The sequence below is a fragment of the Zosterops lateralis genome (assembly GCF_965231275.1).
Source record: "Zosterops lateralis genome assembly, chromosome: 1".
Taxonomy (NCBI): domain Eukaryota; kingdom Metazoa; phylum Chordata; class Aves; order Passeriformes; family Zosteropidae; genus Zosterops; species Zosterops lateralis.
Window position 1 is genome coordinate 57,046,790 of NC_139762.1, and position 17,676 is coordinate 57,064,465.

A 17,676-nucleotide genomic window follows, 5' to 3' on the forward strand; every position below is an offset into this window, starting at 1 on the left:
AACCCTTTGCTCTGAAAAGAGCATTTTATATATTCATTAATGCTAGTAGCTAAAACTGTAGAAGTATCAACTGAGGGAGGATTTCCAGATGTGAATATTTTGTTTCAACCTGAATTTTACTGAGCATTGAGAAATATAAAAAACCCCCTAAAACCCTGGAAATTATGACAATGCCTGTACAATGCTTTCCCCCGCCCATTTCTGCTTTAATTGTGAAGCTAAAAGGTAACTAAATGAAAAATGGATTTATGCGCGAATAAAAACATATCATATGAAAGATGCGTCACCAGAATATTTTTACACTTTTTTATTTTTATTTTTTTCATCTCAAAGGTGCTCTTTAAAATTTTCAAGTGAAACTGATTTAGTTTGCAAATCAGGGCTATTTCTGCACTCCAGCAGAATACTCACAGGCAGCTTGAGGCATAAGTGTATTGCAGACACAAAGAGGCAATCTCATAAACAGATTAACACAACATTAAGAGGAGGTGCTATAGCTGTTTACACACCAACCTTTTGCTTCCTAAAATACATAACTGGGAAGAGCAATCAAATATATTTTGAGTAAGAAAGTATCGTTTCTTCTGTTGCTTTTCACAGTTAAATGTATTGAAAAGAAGGATGAAAGCTTGAATATAATTAAAACGACTGCAGTGAATTTAACTCTTGCTTTATTGAGGTTCTGTTTTCATAATTCTTGCTTTACAAGTCCATCCAAATGGAGTCCAGGAAAACAACAAATTGCAGATGTAAAACTAGATACATCTGAATACATCTATAAAAATCAAATTAACTATGTTACTATATAAGGTATGAATCTACCCTTACCTTTTTTCTTAAAAAACATTACAAATCTACCAAACCAAGTTCTACCACAGTTCTGGCTGAGTTTTGCTATTTTGTCCTCATAGGTGGAGAATACAACCACAGATTGTCACTGATCTTGTTAGTCTTGTGGCTTAGGCCATTCTTCCATCATGCCCATTCACAGTGCTTCAGTTCATGCCTCAGAGCAGCACGACATGCAAACTGGATTCTTTTGTATGTAACTAAAACAGAAAATGTGCTTCCAGAATTGATCCTTTTTTGCTCCAGTTGCTGCTGATGCACAGCCCAAAGGACCAAACCAGACTGATTCTAAAGCAAGACAGGTAAAGGCATCTATAAGGAAGAAACTGAATCCTCATCCTTATTTCCTTTGCTCCACTCACACTGTGTTGCTCTCTGATGCCAGCCTAGCTGTTCTCTGTTTTTCGGATTAAGAAACCACTCCAAAATATGGATTTCTACTACCTCACTCTGGAATGGTTGCTTCAAAGTAAGAGTGCAAGACAGAGATTTTGCTTTTACCACAGTCATGTTCTGTGTTACATATTTTAACCTGCATTTTTACAATTTTTATTGTTACTGTTTTTAGTTGTTTCCTGATTTTAGATTTGCAGTTCAGTCGCATGATGGAAAGAAACTAAACACATAAACAAGGTTGCAAAGAGTTATATTCACTTCTTTGGAAAAAAACACATGAAGAGGAGCTAAAGCCTATGTATTGGCTGGACCCTGTACACTTTTCATGCATTTATTTTAATCCAAACAGCAAGCTATCATTTATGAGGTTATCTTGACCTTATGTTTGTATCAAGCTGATGTCAAATTGATTTTTGCCTTTTTTGCTTTTATATATTCTCTATATTCTTTACACATATATTTATAGCTCTGTAGCCTATTATTGTATTCACAGCTAGCCCCAGTACTTTTCCCTACCCTGACAGGCAGAAAAACAAAACACAACCCAAAGGCTCCAAGCCAAGGGATCCAGAGCCCCTGTCCTATCTTAGTTCTTCCTGGGAGCCAAGGTTGAAACCAGCTCTTCAAGACACATTTTCATAAACTAAGTTTAGTTCCTATCTAAGGGGGGAAGGATTTAGAAAAGGGTTGAACAGTGTGGGAATTACCTCACCAGTTACATCGCTAACTGGGGTTTTTTGTAAATTATGCTAATTTTCTGAGCTTATAAAACTGTATTCACCCCATGCAGGGGTGGGCATTTTCTGTATCTGCCCCTGGAGGCCTCCAATAAAGACCAGCCTTTATATTACCTCCTATGTTAATATTATCTCAGAAGTGTGTAGTTTCATTTCTAGGTCTCTAAGGCATCAAAGCCATTTTGGTGTCCAGGGTTCTCAGAGTTAGCACCAGCTAATTTTCTTTTCACCATCATTCTGAAACCCAACCATCTATCATTTAGTGAGTTTTATTGGCCATTTGAAGTGAAGCAGGAATTGAACTGTTGACCTCTCAGGATTGCAGCTATATTAGGTACGGGCTTTTGTTGTACCACCCAGTAGTCTGAGTAGCTGAAAGTGTTGCAGTGACATTCTCAATGAGAGATTTTGGCTGAATGAAATCATTGATTATATTTGCTCCCAAGTCAATGACATTTCTCGTGCCAATGAAAGATTAATAACAGTGGAGCAATGATGTCTGTCTCAGAAGGACTGCAGTGCTCCCTTCTAGTGCATCACCTCCACCCACCATCCCTAAAACCTAGTAGCAGCCAGCCAGATGCCTGCTACAGTGATATGCAGTGGGAGAGCAGAAAGGAAACAAATCTGGGAACAAATCTTGGCTTGAGAGAAATAAAGATCCAAATTTTCTACACTGAGTAAATGAAACGAGGTATTGTGCTTCACATCTTCATGCTTAGAGTAGGAATGCTAAATTGCTTTTACTGGCTCCTTCACTGGGGAGAGTTTAGCATCCTGGCACAGCTGGTACCAAATGAAGCAGATCAAATGGCTTAGGGTAGGGGACCTTGTGCATGGGCAAGGCTGGCGTGTGCCCCTTAAGCAAGCTGTCATTGCAGCAAATGGGGCAGCATCTGACATCATGGGGAAGGAAGGGGAGCCTGCTACAGTCCTGCTCTGCTCATGCAGAGCCTGTCAGAGACACACACAAATGCTGGTTTTCTGCTGACACACCAGCCTGGCATCAGTCACTACCACAGAGTCCCTGTGAGCTTCATGCCTGAACACAGGACACTGTGTCAGAAATCACTGAGGTTCCACAGAGGAGTTATTTCAGATCACCTTCCTGCTTCCTCAAAGCATTTTAACTGACTTTAAATCAACATAAAAATAGATCTGCTACCTTAGAACAAATTTGAATGGAAAAACATTTCCTCTGATTCATTAACCCCAAACACTCTTTCATTACAGGGACCATGGTAAAAGTGACTGTGCCTGATGAAAGCACATCAGAAGAGGCATGAATGCAACTTTGAATGGAGCCATTATAATCCCATCTTAATTTCTCTTTTGTTTGTGAACTTTATCTTCAAGTTAGCTGCACATTTTTGAAGTAGTAGTGGAGATAAACATTAGCAAAAATTAAGGGCTATCTTTTGAGGAACTAAATACTGTAGCTGTCTTGTGTCCACAGCAATTTCAGCTGTGCAGCTCAACCTTTTGTGGAACAAACCTCTTTTTATCATACAAGAGGCAAAAGATGAAAGACATTCACGTGCTCAGTGTAAGTTTTAATGGTATGATCTATTGACCTTACATGTAGACCTTCAAGGAACCTGTAGGATGCAGCTTTGAAATATCTAAAAGAAGATTCTGGACTTTTAGTCAACATGCAGGCCTGTATTACATTATTTCAAGTGATTTTGGAGCTGAAAACCTCTGTCATCTACAACAATCTCATCATTATTCAGCTCATGGTGAGCACAGGAACAGAGCAGAATAGAATAGAATAGAATAGAATAGAATAGAATAGAATAGAATAGAATAGAATAGAATGGAATGGAATGGAATGGCTTTAAGGGCACTGTCCAAATGCCTCTTTAGCACTGACAAGCATAGCTGGGGGAGACCTCAAGCACCTCTCCAGAAAGTTTAGTCCAGGTTTTGGCGACCCTCTGGTTAAAGGAGTGTTTCCTCATGTCAAGTCCAAGCCTCCCATGACCAACAGTTTGAGTTATTCCTGCATGTTCTGCCATGGGCCATGAATGCTGCATGCCATGGGGTCCTTCCCATGGGAGACAGTTCTCTGTGCACTTTTTCCAACGTGATTCTAATTTTCATGAGTAGCAGTCCCTCCCAAGTCTGCTGCCATGTCCCATGGGCAAAGCAGTCTTCCCACGACTGCTTTTTTTCTGGTGGGCCATTTAGTTAATGGGATTTTGTTTATAAGGATGAGCTATTCTAGTATAAAAGCAAGGGTCTTCTTCTGTTTCTGGAAGCAAGGGTTCTCTCACTCTGTTCAAGCCTCACACCAGATCACAGCTTCTCAGCATCCACATGCTCCAGCACGAGTGCCTTTTTCTCATGGGCTGTGAATGCTGCATCCCCCCATGCACTTCGTGAATTACAGGGAAACTCTTGTATTTTAATCCTCATCACAGCTTGCAGAAGAATCTCAGCTCTGACACTCAAAGCATTTCTTCCTCCCTCTCCCTCTTTTGCATTGAACATTAGTGCTGCCATATTGTTCTCCTCACGTCTTCACTTCTTCCTTTTCACTGACTTGGGAGAGAATTGGTGTATGTAGGTTTGTTCTCAATTTCTATTAATTGAAAAGATTTTATAGAGTTCTGCAGCACAGAAAGATTGATCCCATCTGGGCTCTGCATTGGGGAATTGCTTGCCATGCCTCTCACTGCTGGTCATGCGGTCCCTGCTGGCACCATGTGGGCTGCGCCGGCCGTTGGCTCGACTCAGCACCTCTCTTCATGCAGAGCGCTGAAAAGGAAAAGCTGCTTCTGCTGCTTTTTGCCCTTCTGTTCACTCTATGGCTGGCTAAAAGTGGCTAAGCAAATAAAGATCATTGTGAGCCATGCCAAGATAGCTGCAGCCACGTGGCACTCCCCTGGCCATCCTGATCCCCTGGCCATCCTGATCTTCGCCATGCAGTCCCAGCCAGGTGGCCACTCCTGGACTGAGATGGTGGTGGCTGCTGCATTTTTACCACTGCTGAGGAACTCAGTGCTGTTTCTGTGAAAGCATTTAGGAGCATCTGCTCTTTGGCTGGGGAACATGATTTAGCCCAACAGTAGTTTATACTGGCTTCATCTCTGGACTAGACCGCAACATTATAAAAAACCCAGGCACAAAGCCTACAGCATTAAAAAAATGTTCTTGATTATCTTTGAAAGACCATGTCAAGCAGAAGAGGTTTCTGAAGACTGGAGAAAAGTAGATCTCACTCTTCAATGCTCTAGTTCTCATTTTAACCATATCATCAACTTTAGATGACAAGAAGTTGGATCTGGAAAATCACAGGCTTGTAGACTCAATCAATCCCTGGGAAGGTGATGGAGCAACCAGTGCTGGAGCCGGGGAACTGGATAAGATGATCCAGAAAGGTCCCATCCTATCTCAGTGATTCTCTTTGTACCACTGACAATTTTGTCCTGGAAAGTTTGCCTCTGAAGGAAAATGTTTTCCTCAGCTTGACACCACATAATGAACTCCCCCAGGAACCAACGATGAACAAGGACCTGGCTATTTCCACAGGATATACAAAATACATGCTTTAACACATACACAGCACAGTGTGTTTGCAGATAATGACTCAAAATCACTACACAATTAAAAAACAGGCACTCACTCCAACCCATATATTCAGAGGGGAGTGGAGAGTGGTGAAGGGGAGAAGGAGAAAAGAGAGAAATAATGGTTATGAAATTATGTAAATGGAACATACTTCTCTTAGCCCATCACTGGAAAGCCTTTTGATACTGCGGAGAGAATAAAAGTCTGTATAGCATAGAACTTAATTATGCCAGAAATATATTCTTGGCTGAAGTGTTCAGGGAAACACAGGGAAAATGCTTACCAAATTTGGCTTTGCTTAACTAAAGATCTTCACGATTTTGAAGAAATTCCAGATGAAGACACACTAGAGTTGGACACACTGGAAAGTGCTTCAGTGATTCTTGTGCCAGCATGTGCAAAAATAGCTGCTACTGAATGGGTCTTAAACAATAAAAACACTGTTTTCATCTGCACCTTCCCAACTACTGCTTTATTCCAAACACATGATAAAATGTAAGACAATTACTCATTTTAAATAACATTTCACTTAAACTGATTTTTTAAAAATTCACAACTTATTTATTGTGGCTCCCATCCATTATTCTCAGCAAAACAGATAAATCTGTATCCTATGTAAGCACTATTTGGAATATGTCATCCAGCTGACATCTTGGTAAATGTGATTTTACAGCTATCAGACAACAAGATATTATTACCTTGTAAACCTAACTGGACTTAAATTCTACTGGGATCTGACTAAAAGGGCAGAAAAACCCTACCACCAATTCAAGTGCCTTCTGCAGTTCCTGCCAGTTCCTAGCCCTTAATTATACTACTACACCTCCACCGCTGGCAGCTCCTTCAGGCTGGAGGGGTATCAGCCTCCACTCAGCACATTTCTGACTCCTGAATCATGAGTGGTCCTAAGCACAATCCAGGAGCAGAGGCCACTGGCAGCCTTGTCCATTCACACTACAGACTCCTGGGTGAATGTCGTAGTCAGAACTTACCAGAACCTCTAAGACCTGCTCTATTGCAAAGGATTATTATTATCCCCATTTATGGAAGGCTTTTAAGGCTAAATTTAGGTCATTCCTACTATGACTCATTAACTTCTCTTAGAACTTCTCACACACTCTATTCTCTTCTACATTTGATGCCTCAGACACTTCAGGTGTCCTGTTTTATGCATAATTTAATATCTGATTACAGTAAAAGAAAGCACACATTGTCCTGAAGAACAGAAAAAACATCATCTAGGGATATTTATAATGCCAAAAGTAAATTAATCTTTCATGGGACAATAGAATAAGAAGACAGTCCCAAAAGTATATAATTAAAGAGTCATTCTCTAAATGAGGTACTTCTTTTCTTACTAGTCTTGTTTGAATTGTTTTGAAAGTACAGCAGTTGATTTATACCAAGTATTTGGCAAAGATGCACTTGAGGGGGAAGCTTTCTGGAGAGGAAGAGACCCTGATGTTATGTCTAGCATTTACAAACAGGGGTAAAGGTTAGACTGCCTGAATATACAGTATAGATATCCAGAACTACATAACAAGAGACAGAAAACTAGTTTCTCAGAGAGATTTTTCTCATTCAGATCATCACCCTTGTTCAGCATTAGGTAAGAACTCTCCTGCAAGTAGTTTTCCAAACTGCTATCATTCAGCACAGGCAAGGACCAGTGCAACCAACCTGCAGAGATGACACTGTATTTCCAAGGTGACTGCAGACATACAATACTTGAATGCTTAAATCACAACATTTCAGAAGCAGGAAATCCACTGTGACCTTTTTATTCAAGAGATTATTTTAAATTCCAGCCCCCTTGAATTACAGTCAGGAACTCTACTCACCAAGCAGGAAACCACTGTGGTAATCTACTCATTAGCAAAGAATGAAACAGTACCTGCTTGAAAGACTCCGGCTGAATAAGCATTAAGTCTAAGATGGAAAGTGATTGAATTTCTTATGATGAAAATTTGCTAGACCAACCTGTGCATTCTATAGAGAATACTGACAGCCTCCACCCAATTATCAGCCAAAATATATGGAATATGATACCATATGGAATATGAGATGGATCCAAAGATGGGGAAGCAACTAATTTTTTCTTTGCTCTTGCTCAGTAACACAAGATCATTGTCAGACACTGAACTTATACTCCAACAAACAATACCTAATGTGTTCAAGGTTTCCCGTAGTGCAGCTGTAGAGAACATACCTTTGTATATAAAAAACTTCTTGAAGTATTAACTGACCCACTGAATCATGTCAGGGTGGGCAGCAGACTTTTGCCAAACTGCCACACACAACTGATTCAATACATCACTGATACAGCAGAACATCTAACTCCTCCTTTTGCAGAAGTCAGCCTTTATCCTGATGCTGTCCACTTTAACTGAGCTCTCAGCAGGACTAAACAGCCTCATCCTTAGCAGGCACCTCTAGCTCCCCACTCTTTTGCCCCCAAAAATCTTTAGTGCAGCCCAATATTTTCACCAGGCCTATCACATAGCATTGAGGGTTTAAAATAATAAAACAAGGACAGATAAGAAAAATCATCTGAAGACACTCTTTAGCCTGTCACAGGATGAGTGGGAGCTTTAAACAAACTCTGCCTTACGCTCAGATTTTGGCAATAGTTTAAATTTAAGAGAAATCACTTTGGCAAGTTCTAAGAATGGCAGATCAGGTCTATTTATAAAAATGAATTATTTATTAAACAGAAAAGAGACAACAGACAAAAGACCTTACTCAGAATTACTTACACAGTATTAAAGAACTACTAGTAGATTACAGCATAACATATAATGCTATACTATAACAAAGTATCTATAGTTAAGCTACCAAAAGAAATAGTATTGGTTAGGAGTCTACTGTAACTTACCGCCAAAATGACAATAATGTACATAGATTCCTTCACTTAACCCCTGGAAAGTAACTGCAAAGCAGGCATCCCTACTCATGGGAAAAGCTCCACACATTTCCAGGAAAATGTATAGATTTCTGCTCTGTGAAAGTTTGGTGTGGCTCTTGTAGTTTGTAAAGTGAGTGTCTGTCAGTTAGAAATCAAACTTTCTTCCAGATCTCACTTCAACAGGATGTTGGCATTTGGAAGATGCCAGACCAGTATTAACCCCAAGGCAGGAAAATAACTCTTTACAAGACAGCTAGCTTGTCCTCTTTGAGTTATCTGACTGGTTAAAAAGGTAAGTTCTTGTAGTTCTTGCTACAAGCCAAAGTAGTTTTCTCTCTTTTAATATGACAAACCTGTATGTGCTTACTTGATCCATCACAAATACTTTCAGTTAGCTTTATTGGTCAAGAACTCACACAAAACTGGATGTATAAGAGAAAAAACAGCTTTTAAGTTTATTTTAAGTTTACCTTAGAAGCACAAGAACTTGGACTTGATCTGAAGTAAGTGCAGGTGAAACTGATTAACTGCTACCCTGTACTTTTCGGATAGGTTCTGCAATTTTACAGTTACTTCTTATTTTTCTTCAGGAGAAAAAAAAGTTCAGGAGAAAAGCTCTTGGATGGTTGAATATTTTAGACTCAATATCAGATGTTTTCTATGATGTAAAGGCTTCTTAGGAAGAAATCAAAGTCAGGTCTGTACATTTCTTTCTGAATTTTAATAAGCAAATTTAGACTTCAGGAACATGAAAAGGGTAGTCCCTGAAGCCCAGAAGAAAGAAGCTTTGGATTTAGAGAAGATTTTGATTAGATTTTCATACAGTGATTTAAAATTACTTGCATAATGCAAAGACTATGCTAGGGTATAATGCAGTACGATTGCTGATGAGGGCAGACTAGCAAACTGAGTCACAGAATGCTCAAATGCTTTAGGGAATTTAAGGCCAAGGTGAAGTAAAAAAATATACCTTCTTGAAATTATCATATAACTCTAAGCTACAGGACACTTTTCCATATACATGTATGGAAGTAATTTGACTTTTTCCTCCTGTAAGTTGACAGTTTATTGCATTCTTAGGGTATAACACAGAAAAGCTGCTCAAAGCTACTGAAGAAGGGGGGGTTTAAAAAAAAACTTTCACAGGCATGGCATGCAAAAACTCAAACATCGTGGTGAAACAACCCTTGAGCTCACTGGAACATTTCATTTACTAGGAGTCAAAGCAGCTTTCCTGATCAGTGTAGTGAAGAATAGATAAAGGAACAATATTCCAGAGAGTGTGTACTAGCTGCTGAAAACAAACTAGCTGCAAATCCAGGCACTAATTCTCATGAGTAAAGTTTAATGTATAGACTATGCTCTGCACTACAAACTTCCTTCCCTTCTGTATTCCAACTACTCTATGTTCATTAATAATTTGCACCATTTTTTATTTTTTCCTCAACTGTCTGTAATAACACAACAGATTACTATGCTTTTAAGAGATCTATTCTTTTAGCGATTCTTTTGTCTATGTAATCATCCAGAGTGAATCCTAGCATTTCTAAACACCTAAAATTTTATTCCAGTATTATATAGATCTGCACAGTGGGAAAAAAAAAAAAAAAAAAAAAAAAAAAAAAAAAAAAAAAAAAAAAAAAAAAAAAAAAATCATTCTTTACATTGCTAGACAAATTGGTCAGAGGATTTAAAAAGAGTATTATGAATATCCATAAAGTAGAAATCCAAGTTTCCACAGCAGACATTATTTCAAGGTGTACTTACATGGGAATAAGGTATAGAAGAAGGTATTGCATTGGAGGGACTGCATTTTCCAGTTTTACAGACAGACTGCAGTATATACCATTGTTTTAGAACTTAGTATGTTAACTAGTTTAAACAGTACAATATGATGGCAAAACAATGTATTTTATTTTCAAACTCAAGTTATTAAAAAGCAGAAAAATAACTTGGGAGTCCTGATTACTTTTTTTAAGGAAAACTTGCTTATATTGAATTTAGTCAGCATATATTTTAGACAGATTACATAACTGTGAAGACATTATGAAAGATCACTTCCTTTGGATCAACAAAACAGAACGCAGTTCAAATGAAAAACATGGTTTTGTTAACATCCAGTTGACTTATTTAACTTAGCTGTTAAATTGCTAAGGCCAGAAGAAACTTCTAAAGATCTTACCTTTGAAAGGTCAGATACATTTTTTTCCCTTGCACTTAAATGAAACCATACACTTCAACCACACATAAAATAAGCATAAAGACCTATTGCTGACATTTATAAATAAAGTTTCTGGATGAGTTGATGTAGTGGTTTCACATTTGCTTAATTTCTGTTTTGCCAAATTTAGTGTAGTGGTTTGAGTATCCACTCTCTTTTCCCTCTGGGAGATAGGATTTGGGAGAAAAGGCCAAACAGGTCAAAATTTAAAAGTAAACAGATAGATTTTATTAACACACACTAAGGAGAAAAAAATAAGAAAAGACAAAAAACCCAAATGAAATTTCTAAACCAACCCTTTCTCCCATCACAAACTGTTCATTTTCTACAACGTAAAGAGGCAAAACTCAGAACTCCAAGTCAGTACCACTTATAAAATAGTCTTTCATTCAGTCTTTGAGAGAGAGAAATCTCCTGTTGTTTTGGTAGCTTCCCACAAGAGAAACAGTCTGCTTGTGGCTTCCAACTTTCACTAAACAGCCCACCCAGGAAATTCTGCAATTGTGGAACCTCCCATATCATGTAGCCTTTCCCATGACTACATATGGGTTGTAGACTCACATATTGAGGTGGCACTTTTGAAGATAAGCAACTTCAAAGGCAAAGAATTCTTCATCTTAGGGAACAGAGATGTCTTCTCACTTCTTTTGCTGGCACAGGGGGCTTCTTCTCATCTCTCTCTGTTCAAACCTCACATGGGATCATGAAAGCCCAACTTCTAATCCAATATTCACTCAGTAAATCACAGATACCTTTGCTTAAAAAATCCACAAATCATCTCCCCAATTAATACTGTCCATGATTTAAAGGATTATTCTAGTATATTCATATTACATTCTGTTACCACAACTCATAGGAGGTTTTTCAGCCTTGAACCAAGGCAACTTGTCATCTCTTCCACCTAAGAGGTCACTCTTCCTTTACTGACTTTGAGATCTCCACATTGTCCCTTTACATGTCTCCAATTTGGCCCCTCTCTCTCTCTCTCAGGAAAAAGTTAGGGCTTTGGAAATTTCATCTCTGCTAAGAAAGAGTCAAATTGTTTCCAAGTCCTCTTTTCTCTGGGCTGTGTCTGACTTCAAGGCTGAGCTGGCTGCACCAATGGGGGAAGGCAGGGAGAAACTCACTCCAAGAGACGGGAGCAGCTCGGGCAGTCAGGGATCTCAGCAGGCAGGATCACAGCAGGGCCTCCTGCCCACCCCCGGTCTCATGGGGGAAGAAAAGGAACATCTCCCGTGGCCCTGGCTGGCTCAGGGATAAGCTTTAAAAGTTCACTAGAGGTTAAACTGCAGCCTCCACCCCCGACAGCTGATGGGGGGCTGGAGGCATGGCCAGACCAGGGAAAGCTCCCCTCGTGCAGGGGGAAGCAGCAGAGCCTGGCCAGCTGGATCTGTGTTACCTTCTCCTCTGGCCAGAAGTAAAAAACGGGTTGGCTTGGGCACACTCAGCTTTATATGGGTATTACCAAAAGTCATCTTCAACTCTCTCATTGGTCAAACCACATGCCAGTAGAAAGAACTGACCCCTGATATGTCCTTGTCCTTTCCAAAGAATTCTAAGGTCCTGACAGGGCACTACTCCATATTCCTTTTCAACTAAAAACCAAACTGTGTTAACCTATGACAGCCGAACATGAGAAAGGCTCACTTCAAACTATTGTATTGTGAAGATGAATTCAGAAATTAACCAGTTTCTAATGCACTATGAATGTGTAAGCAAGGCAAATCGCCAATGTATGGAATTCATCAACAAATTTGTTAACTCCTATGGGTCTCAAGGTAAACAGGTCTCTAATACCCTAAAGCAGGACTGAAGTAGTCTGGTGAGCTGAATTCAAAGCAATCCATTTTTCTTTACAATATCCAACATAAGCCTGATGTGGATCCAAACTGTAAAGCACATTAACTGATAGCAAACACAAATCTCTACATTTCATGGTTTTTTCTTCCCATTTTATTTTCTGTTCCAGAATGAAGTAACAAGCTGAGCAAAGGAACCATGACATATGAATTGCATAACAAAGACTTACCAGAGAAAGATTTTCACATTTTCTCATTACCCAAAATATTCAATAAACAGGATAAATTACTAGAACCACGTTTAAACCACAATCAAGATTATATACAGAAATTATGTATAATGGAAAAATACAGTGGCTCTGATGGTCCTAATGGATTTGGTGTCACTGACTGACATGGAGTACTAGGCCATTGCTATTTCTTCATCTCCAGGACTGCACTTCCTGGCCCCCGGTGTTTGGCACTGCATATATTGCAGAACTGGACAGAAGACACCTAAATCAAAAGAGAAAACAGGAATCTCTCAGAGGAATGTAGCCATATCAGAATGTCTAAAGAGGAATGAAAAGTGCTAATACCCTTCTCAATATTACTGCTCACAGCCAGGCTGTTTCCAATCAACATAGTCATGGATAGGTGAGGGAAGACAACACAGAAAAACATGGTAAGGCAGGCTGTTCTGGAGTCAGAGGGCAGCACAACTCACCACTCACTCCAATGGTATTACTACCACCTGCCAGAAGAATAACATCAAATTTCCTCCACACCAAAAATGAGAAATACACAGTGAAAAGCATCACTGATTATCTTTATACATGAAGATGAGAGTAAAGTCACTTGGTCACCTCTAATAATCACTAGATACCTCAGTCACAGCTCTGTCTTTGGGCAGTGCTGCACAGATTTCCACAACTGAGATCAGGGCCTAAATCCTGTCATTTGACATCAAAGATGTGTTTATTGTTACTCTGTATTTAGCTCTGTGAACATTTTGTGCATGCACTATTTTCCTTTCAGTATGTCATCAATAGCCAAATATCAGTAACATGACTGGTCACCTAATGTCACATAATACAACGTAACAGGGAAAATTTGGCTCTGTTACATGCAGACACCCCTGTATTTACACATATTGTCTATGAATATATATAATATAATATCATATCAATGTAACATTTAACGATTGAGAATGCTAGACAAATTTTAGATTATTTCTCGCAATAAAATTTGTGGTAAATATTGAAAAAATATTTACTAGTGATTGAGCTTTCTTGTAAAAATTATCTAGTACATCAAGCTTTTCATAACATATTTAAGTATACATGCTGTACCATATGGCTACAAGCACTTTGTTTACTTACAGATTAAGTGATTCACTAAAGCTAATTTTTCACTTTATGTTAATTTTCAGAGAAAGATACAGAACCTTAAAGACTTTAATTTTCTATGTGATCGTTGCCATTTGAATGATTTAGTTTCTAAATTGAAACCTTGTTATATCTAGAAGTTACTTTTTTACTTTGTGTTAATTAAACACACCAACCTCCCCAAACAACTTATAAAGAAAAACATGTTTTCACCATAAGGATGATTGCAAAGGTATTTAAGTATTCACTCTGAAATGACTGATTTTTGTCTTCCAGGTCAGAATCATTTATTATGGTTCACTTGAGAAAATACCTTTATTCTTGTCTTTGAGTATGTTTAATTAAAGTAAAAGCTGGAATGGAAAAAATCATTAAAAAATTAGACTGATTGTATTCCCTGTATATCTCAGAGCTGCACTACATATTCAGATTGCAGAAAGTGATAAAATACTGTTCAAACAGAAGCATTTTCTTTATACATTGGATGAACTTTAGTTGCAGTATCCTTAAACTCCCTTTGCCTGGTCACATACTACTATCTGGTATCATCACAAGTTATTACTATAATTATACAATTCCTCATAGACCACAGCTGACAACAGAAAATGTGTCACTTTATCTTTGGCAAAGGTGTCAGATGTATTAAGCTAATTCCTTACTGTGTTAGATACGGGTAGGCACTCTCTGTGAAACATGTGTCTGCAGTGAAAGACTATCACACTGAAGGACTTGGATGCATCTGGGAAACAGAAAAATAAATTAATTTCATCAGGGTAATGAAACAAATGATTTGGTGGCTACAGCAATATATACATTCTATTACACACAGAGAAACTTTAAGTAACATATCTCAAAATTATTCTGGCTTATTTATAGAAACAATTAAGAGTGATGGTTTTGGGTAACGTGTACCAGTGATGGAGTTATAAATCAATTTATTCTGTGGCTTAAATGCTGTATAGCTTTCCATCAGGAATTTTTCATCTCAATATATGCTACAAGCTAATTTTGGGCAGGGAGAAGAGTAAACTACCACAAAATAATTCAGCTGCTTTGATGAAAAGTTAGCAGAAAAATTCTTGTACTAGTGTGAAGAGAACCAGAACACTGAGCAGTTCTAGAGCTGGCACTGCATGCCATGATCCTGAAATCTGGCAACAAGCTGCCTAGGCGCATGATGTGGGTTTTCATTCCCACATGAATATTTAGCCAAATTAAAACCCTAAATACAACATCCACATATCTAAAGAATTACCATCTCACTTCCGAGCATCATTTGCATTCTACTTTGGCTCTTTTTTCCTCAACACACATACCTCAAAAGCATTAGCACATTCAACTCTGCAAGATTGTCCTTGTCTGTATAATGCTGCATGCGATCCCAGCATAGTTGTTTTTACTTATTTAAGTGAAAAATTATGGAAACCAGATAAATTGTAAGTGATTCTATCAGGCTGTTAACACTTAGAAAACAAACAAATGCCTGGACACATGCTTCGTCTTAGATATTTTTGCTTTAACAGGCCATGACAGATACTCTCTTAGAAAAACTACTTCTTTATTAGACACTCAACAACTACATTGATATTTCTGGACTATAGTTGCCTTGAAGAATGTACATCTCTGAAATAACATCCTGAATTTCTAGTTTCACAACTAACTTTAGAAGGTGTTTTAAAGCTAGTCAGTTTTAAGATGTTTCAAATGTGGCACTCATGACTGAAGCCAAGAACTTCACCATTCAGAAAAAAATGTACATTCCATAAAAATTTATAATTTACAAATTCAGTATGAATAATCCAACAGAGGTGGACAAGATTTTGTGGCAGCAGCTTAGTTTTGTGGTTCTAATAATCTTTGAGATTATGTATGTTGATGGAATTAAAAGCTATATATTCAAAACAGAAAATACAGCAGTCAAAGTTGAATAAGATAAAATATCTGGATTTACTGCAACAAAAAATGTTCAATTAGACTCCACTCGCATGTCAGAATTCAAAAGCAAGCTTTGCATAGAAGATTGAAATTTATAAAGTGATCATCAAGGGAGATTACATATTTTTATGAATAAAAGCAAACAGTAGTTCCTCTTAAAATACTACTAAAAATTTTACAACCTCTTTTTTTTTTTTTTCTAGAAAAGGATCCTACCTGAAGGAAGTATTGGAGACAGACATGATTCACAGATATTCTCCTCTGAAAAACAAAACAGAAGAAAACTAACCTTTATTAACAAACTCCATGTTTACTTTTTTATAAAGCAGGCATGAACATACTGCTATTACAGAAATGAAGCTTGGTCTTAAAGCATTTACATAAGCTGCCTAACAGAATCTATTAAAAATTGAAAAAGCAATACTGAAGTAGCATTTCTAATAACAACTCGATAAATATTTAGATCTGATGATGGTAGAACTGCAGGATTGAGACTGTTTAAGATCAGTGCTAAAGAGACCAAAGGCAAAGTGATAAAAGGAGCGTGGGATGGCTGTTAAGTCTGCAGCATTTTGGAGGAGAAGCTCTGGCACTCTGTACTGTCTGCTTTTGTCTCTTGCTAGTAACACTCAGCCGGTGTGAATTACAGCGCTGCTTACCTGCTCATTAGCACCTTGCAAAATATTTTCAACTGTTTCTGACAACCTTCTTGTATCTTTTGCTTTTGTTGCAGATTATTACCATCTGACTGTCCATATTGGCACTAAACAGCATTTTCAGCTTTACAGACAAACTGCAGGTCACAATACATTACTGGCTATGCAGAGATTGATCAAGAGAAACAGCTGCATGCTGGGTCTTGTGGTTTTTGAGATACAAGTAGCTCCTTTGCAAAGGGGAAAAGCATCTAGTATCCTACTACACTCTACAGATAAGGTAAAAAAAGCAGGCTTTTGGGCAGCTTCCAAAACAGACAGTCAGGGGGTATATAAACCAAGCAATAGTCTTTAAAACCTTGAAATTCATCATGTTTCCTCTGTACCCACCATCCACTAGAACTCCCTTCATCTGTGTTCGATGCATTTTCTTCAATAAAGAAAGAGAATCGGCAACAAGTATCTTTTTGCAACCTTCCCGCAGCAAGATCTGTTGGTGCAAAGAACATAAAAGAGTGGTTGTTGAACAGATGGGCATATCAACTATCTTGACAAGTCACTACTGTGTTTCTGCTGCCAAAGGGAGTGCAAGGAAAGTTTAAAACTTTTCAAGGTATTATAAAAGAGGCAAAGGAGGAACGTTTTGTTGCCATCACCTCTACCTAAATGTAAAGCCCACAATAAAAAAACCCCAAACCTCACAAAACAGAAACAAAATTCTAGAAATAAAATTCTTTACAAAGATACTATTATCACAAATCATGAATGTCTTTCTATGAGATGGTGTTAACAAATTACAACAGAGAGGAATTTTTACAGTGACCCTCAGAATTAATTTCCAAACCATTTCAAAACTTCTTCCTGTATCTTTCCTGTCTTCTTCAGAAAGGATACTAGATAATCATAAAACCTTAACAAACACTGCAATGCAAAATATATTTTGTTCAAACGTGTATCCTGCTGAGGTGTCATTTTATAAGCAGTATTCAACGTCCATGCAACTAACCAAAGGTCCCCAGTTCATCTGTCTTTAGCAAAAGTCTCAACTCCCTTTTGAATTATTTGGTATTTTTCATTAAATTGACATGTCATTGCCTGATATGGTTTTGAAGCACAGAAGAAGCAAGGGCATAAAAATTATGAAGAGCCTGATTTCACCATACTCAATGGAGCAAGTTTGGAAATATTATTAACCCAAGTAAGTATTTTGGAATTTTTTCTTCTTCCTCTCAAACTGA

The 17,676-nt window shown here is 38.1% G+C and overlaps 1 protein-coding gene across 1 annotated transcript in view; it reads right to left on the minus strand.

Annotated features, from left to right (window-relative positions):
* Nucleotides 1-10,886: 10,886 nt before the first annotated feature.
* VPS41 (VPS41 subunit of HOPS complex) overlaps nucleotides 10,887-17,676 on the minus strand; it is a 112,347-nt gene continuing 105,557 nt past the window's right edge. Inside the window, exons 26-29 of the mRNA XM_083861567.1 lie at nucleotides 16,829-16,928; nucleotides 15,999-16,043; nucleotides 14,507-14,586; nucleotides 10,887-12,975 (exon numbers count right to left, since the gene is read on the minus strand). Of these exons, the coding sequence (XP_083717693.1) occupies nucleotides 12,895-12,975; nucleotides 14,507-14,586; nucleotides 15,999-16,043; nucleotides 16,829-16,928 (306 nt within the window). The 3' untranslated portion in view covers nucleotides 10,887-12,894. The remainder of the gene's footprint in view (nucleotides 12,976-14,506; nucleotides 14,587-15,998; nucleotides 16,044-16,828; nucleotides 16,929-17,676) is intronic.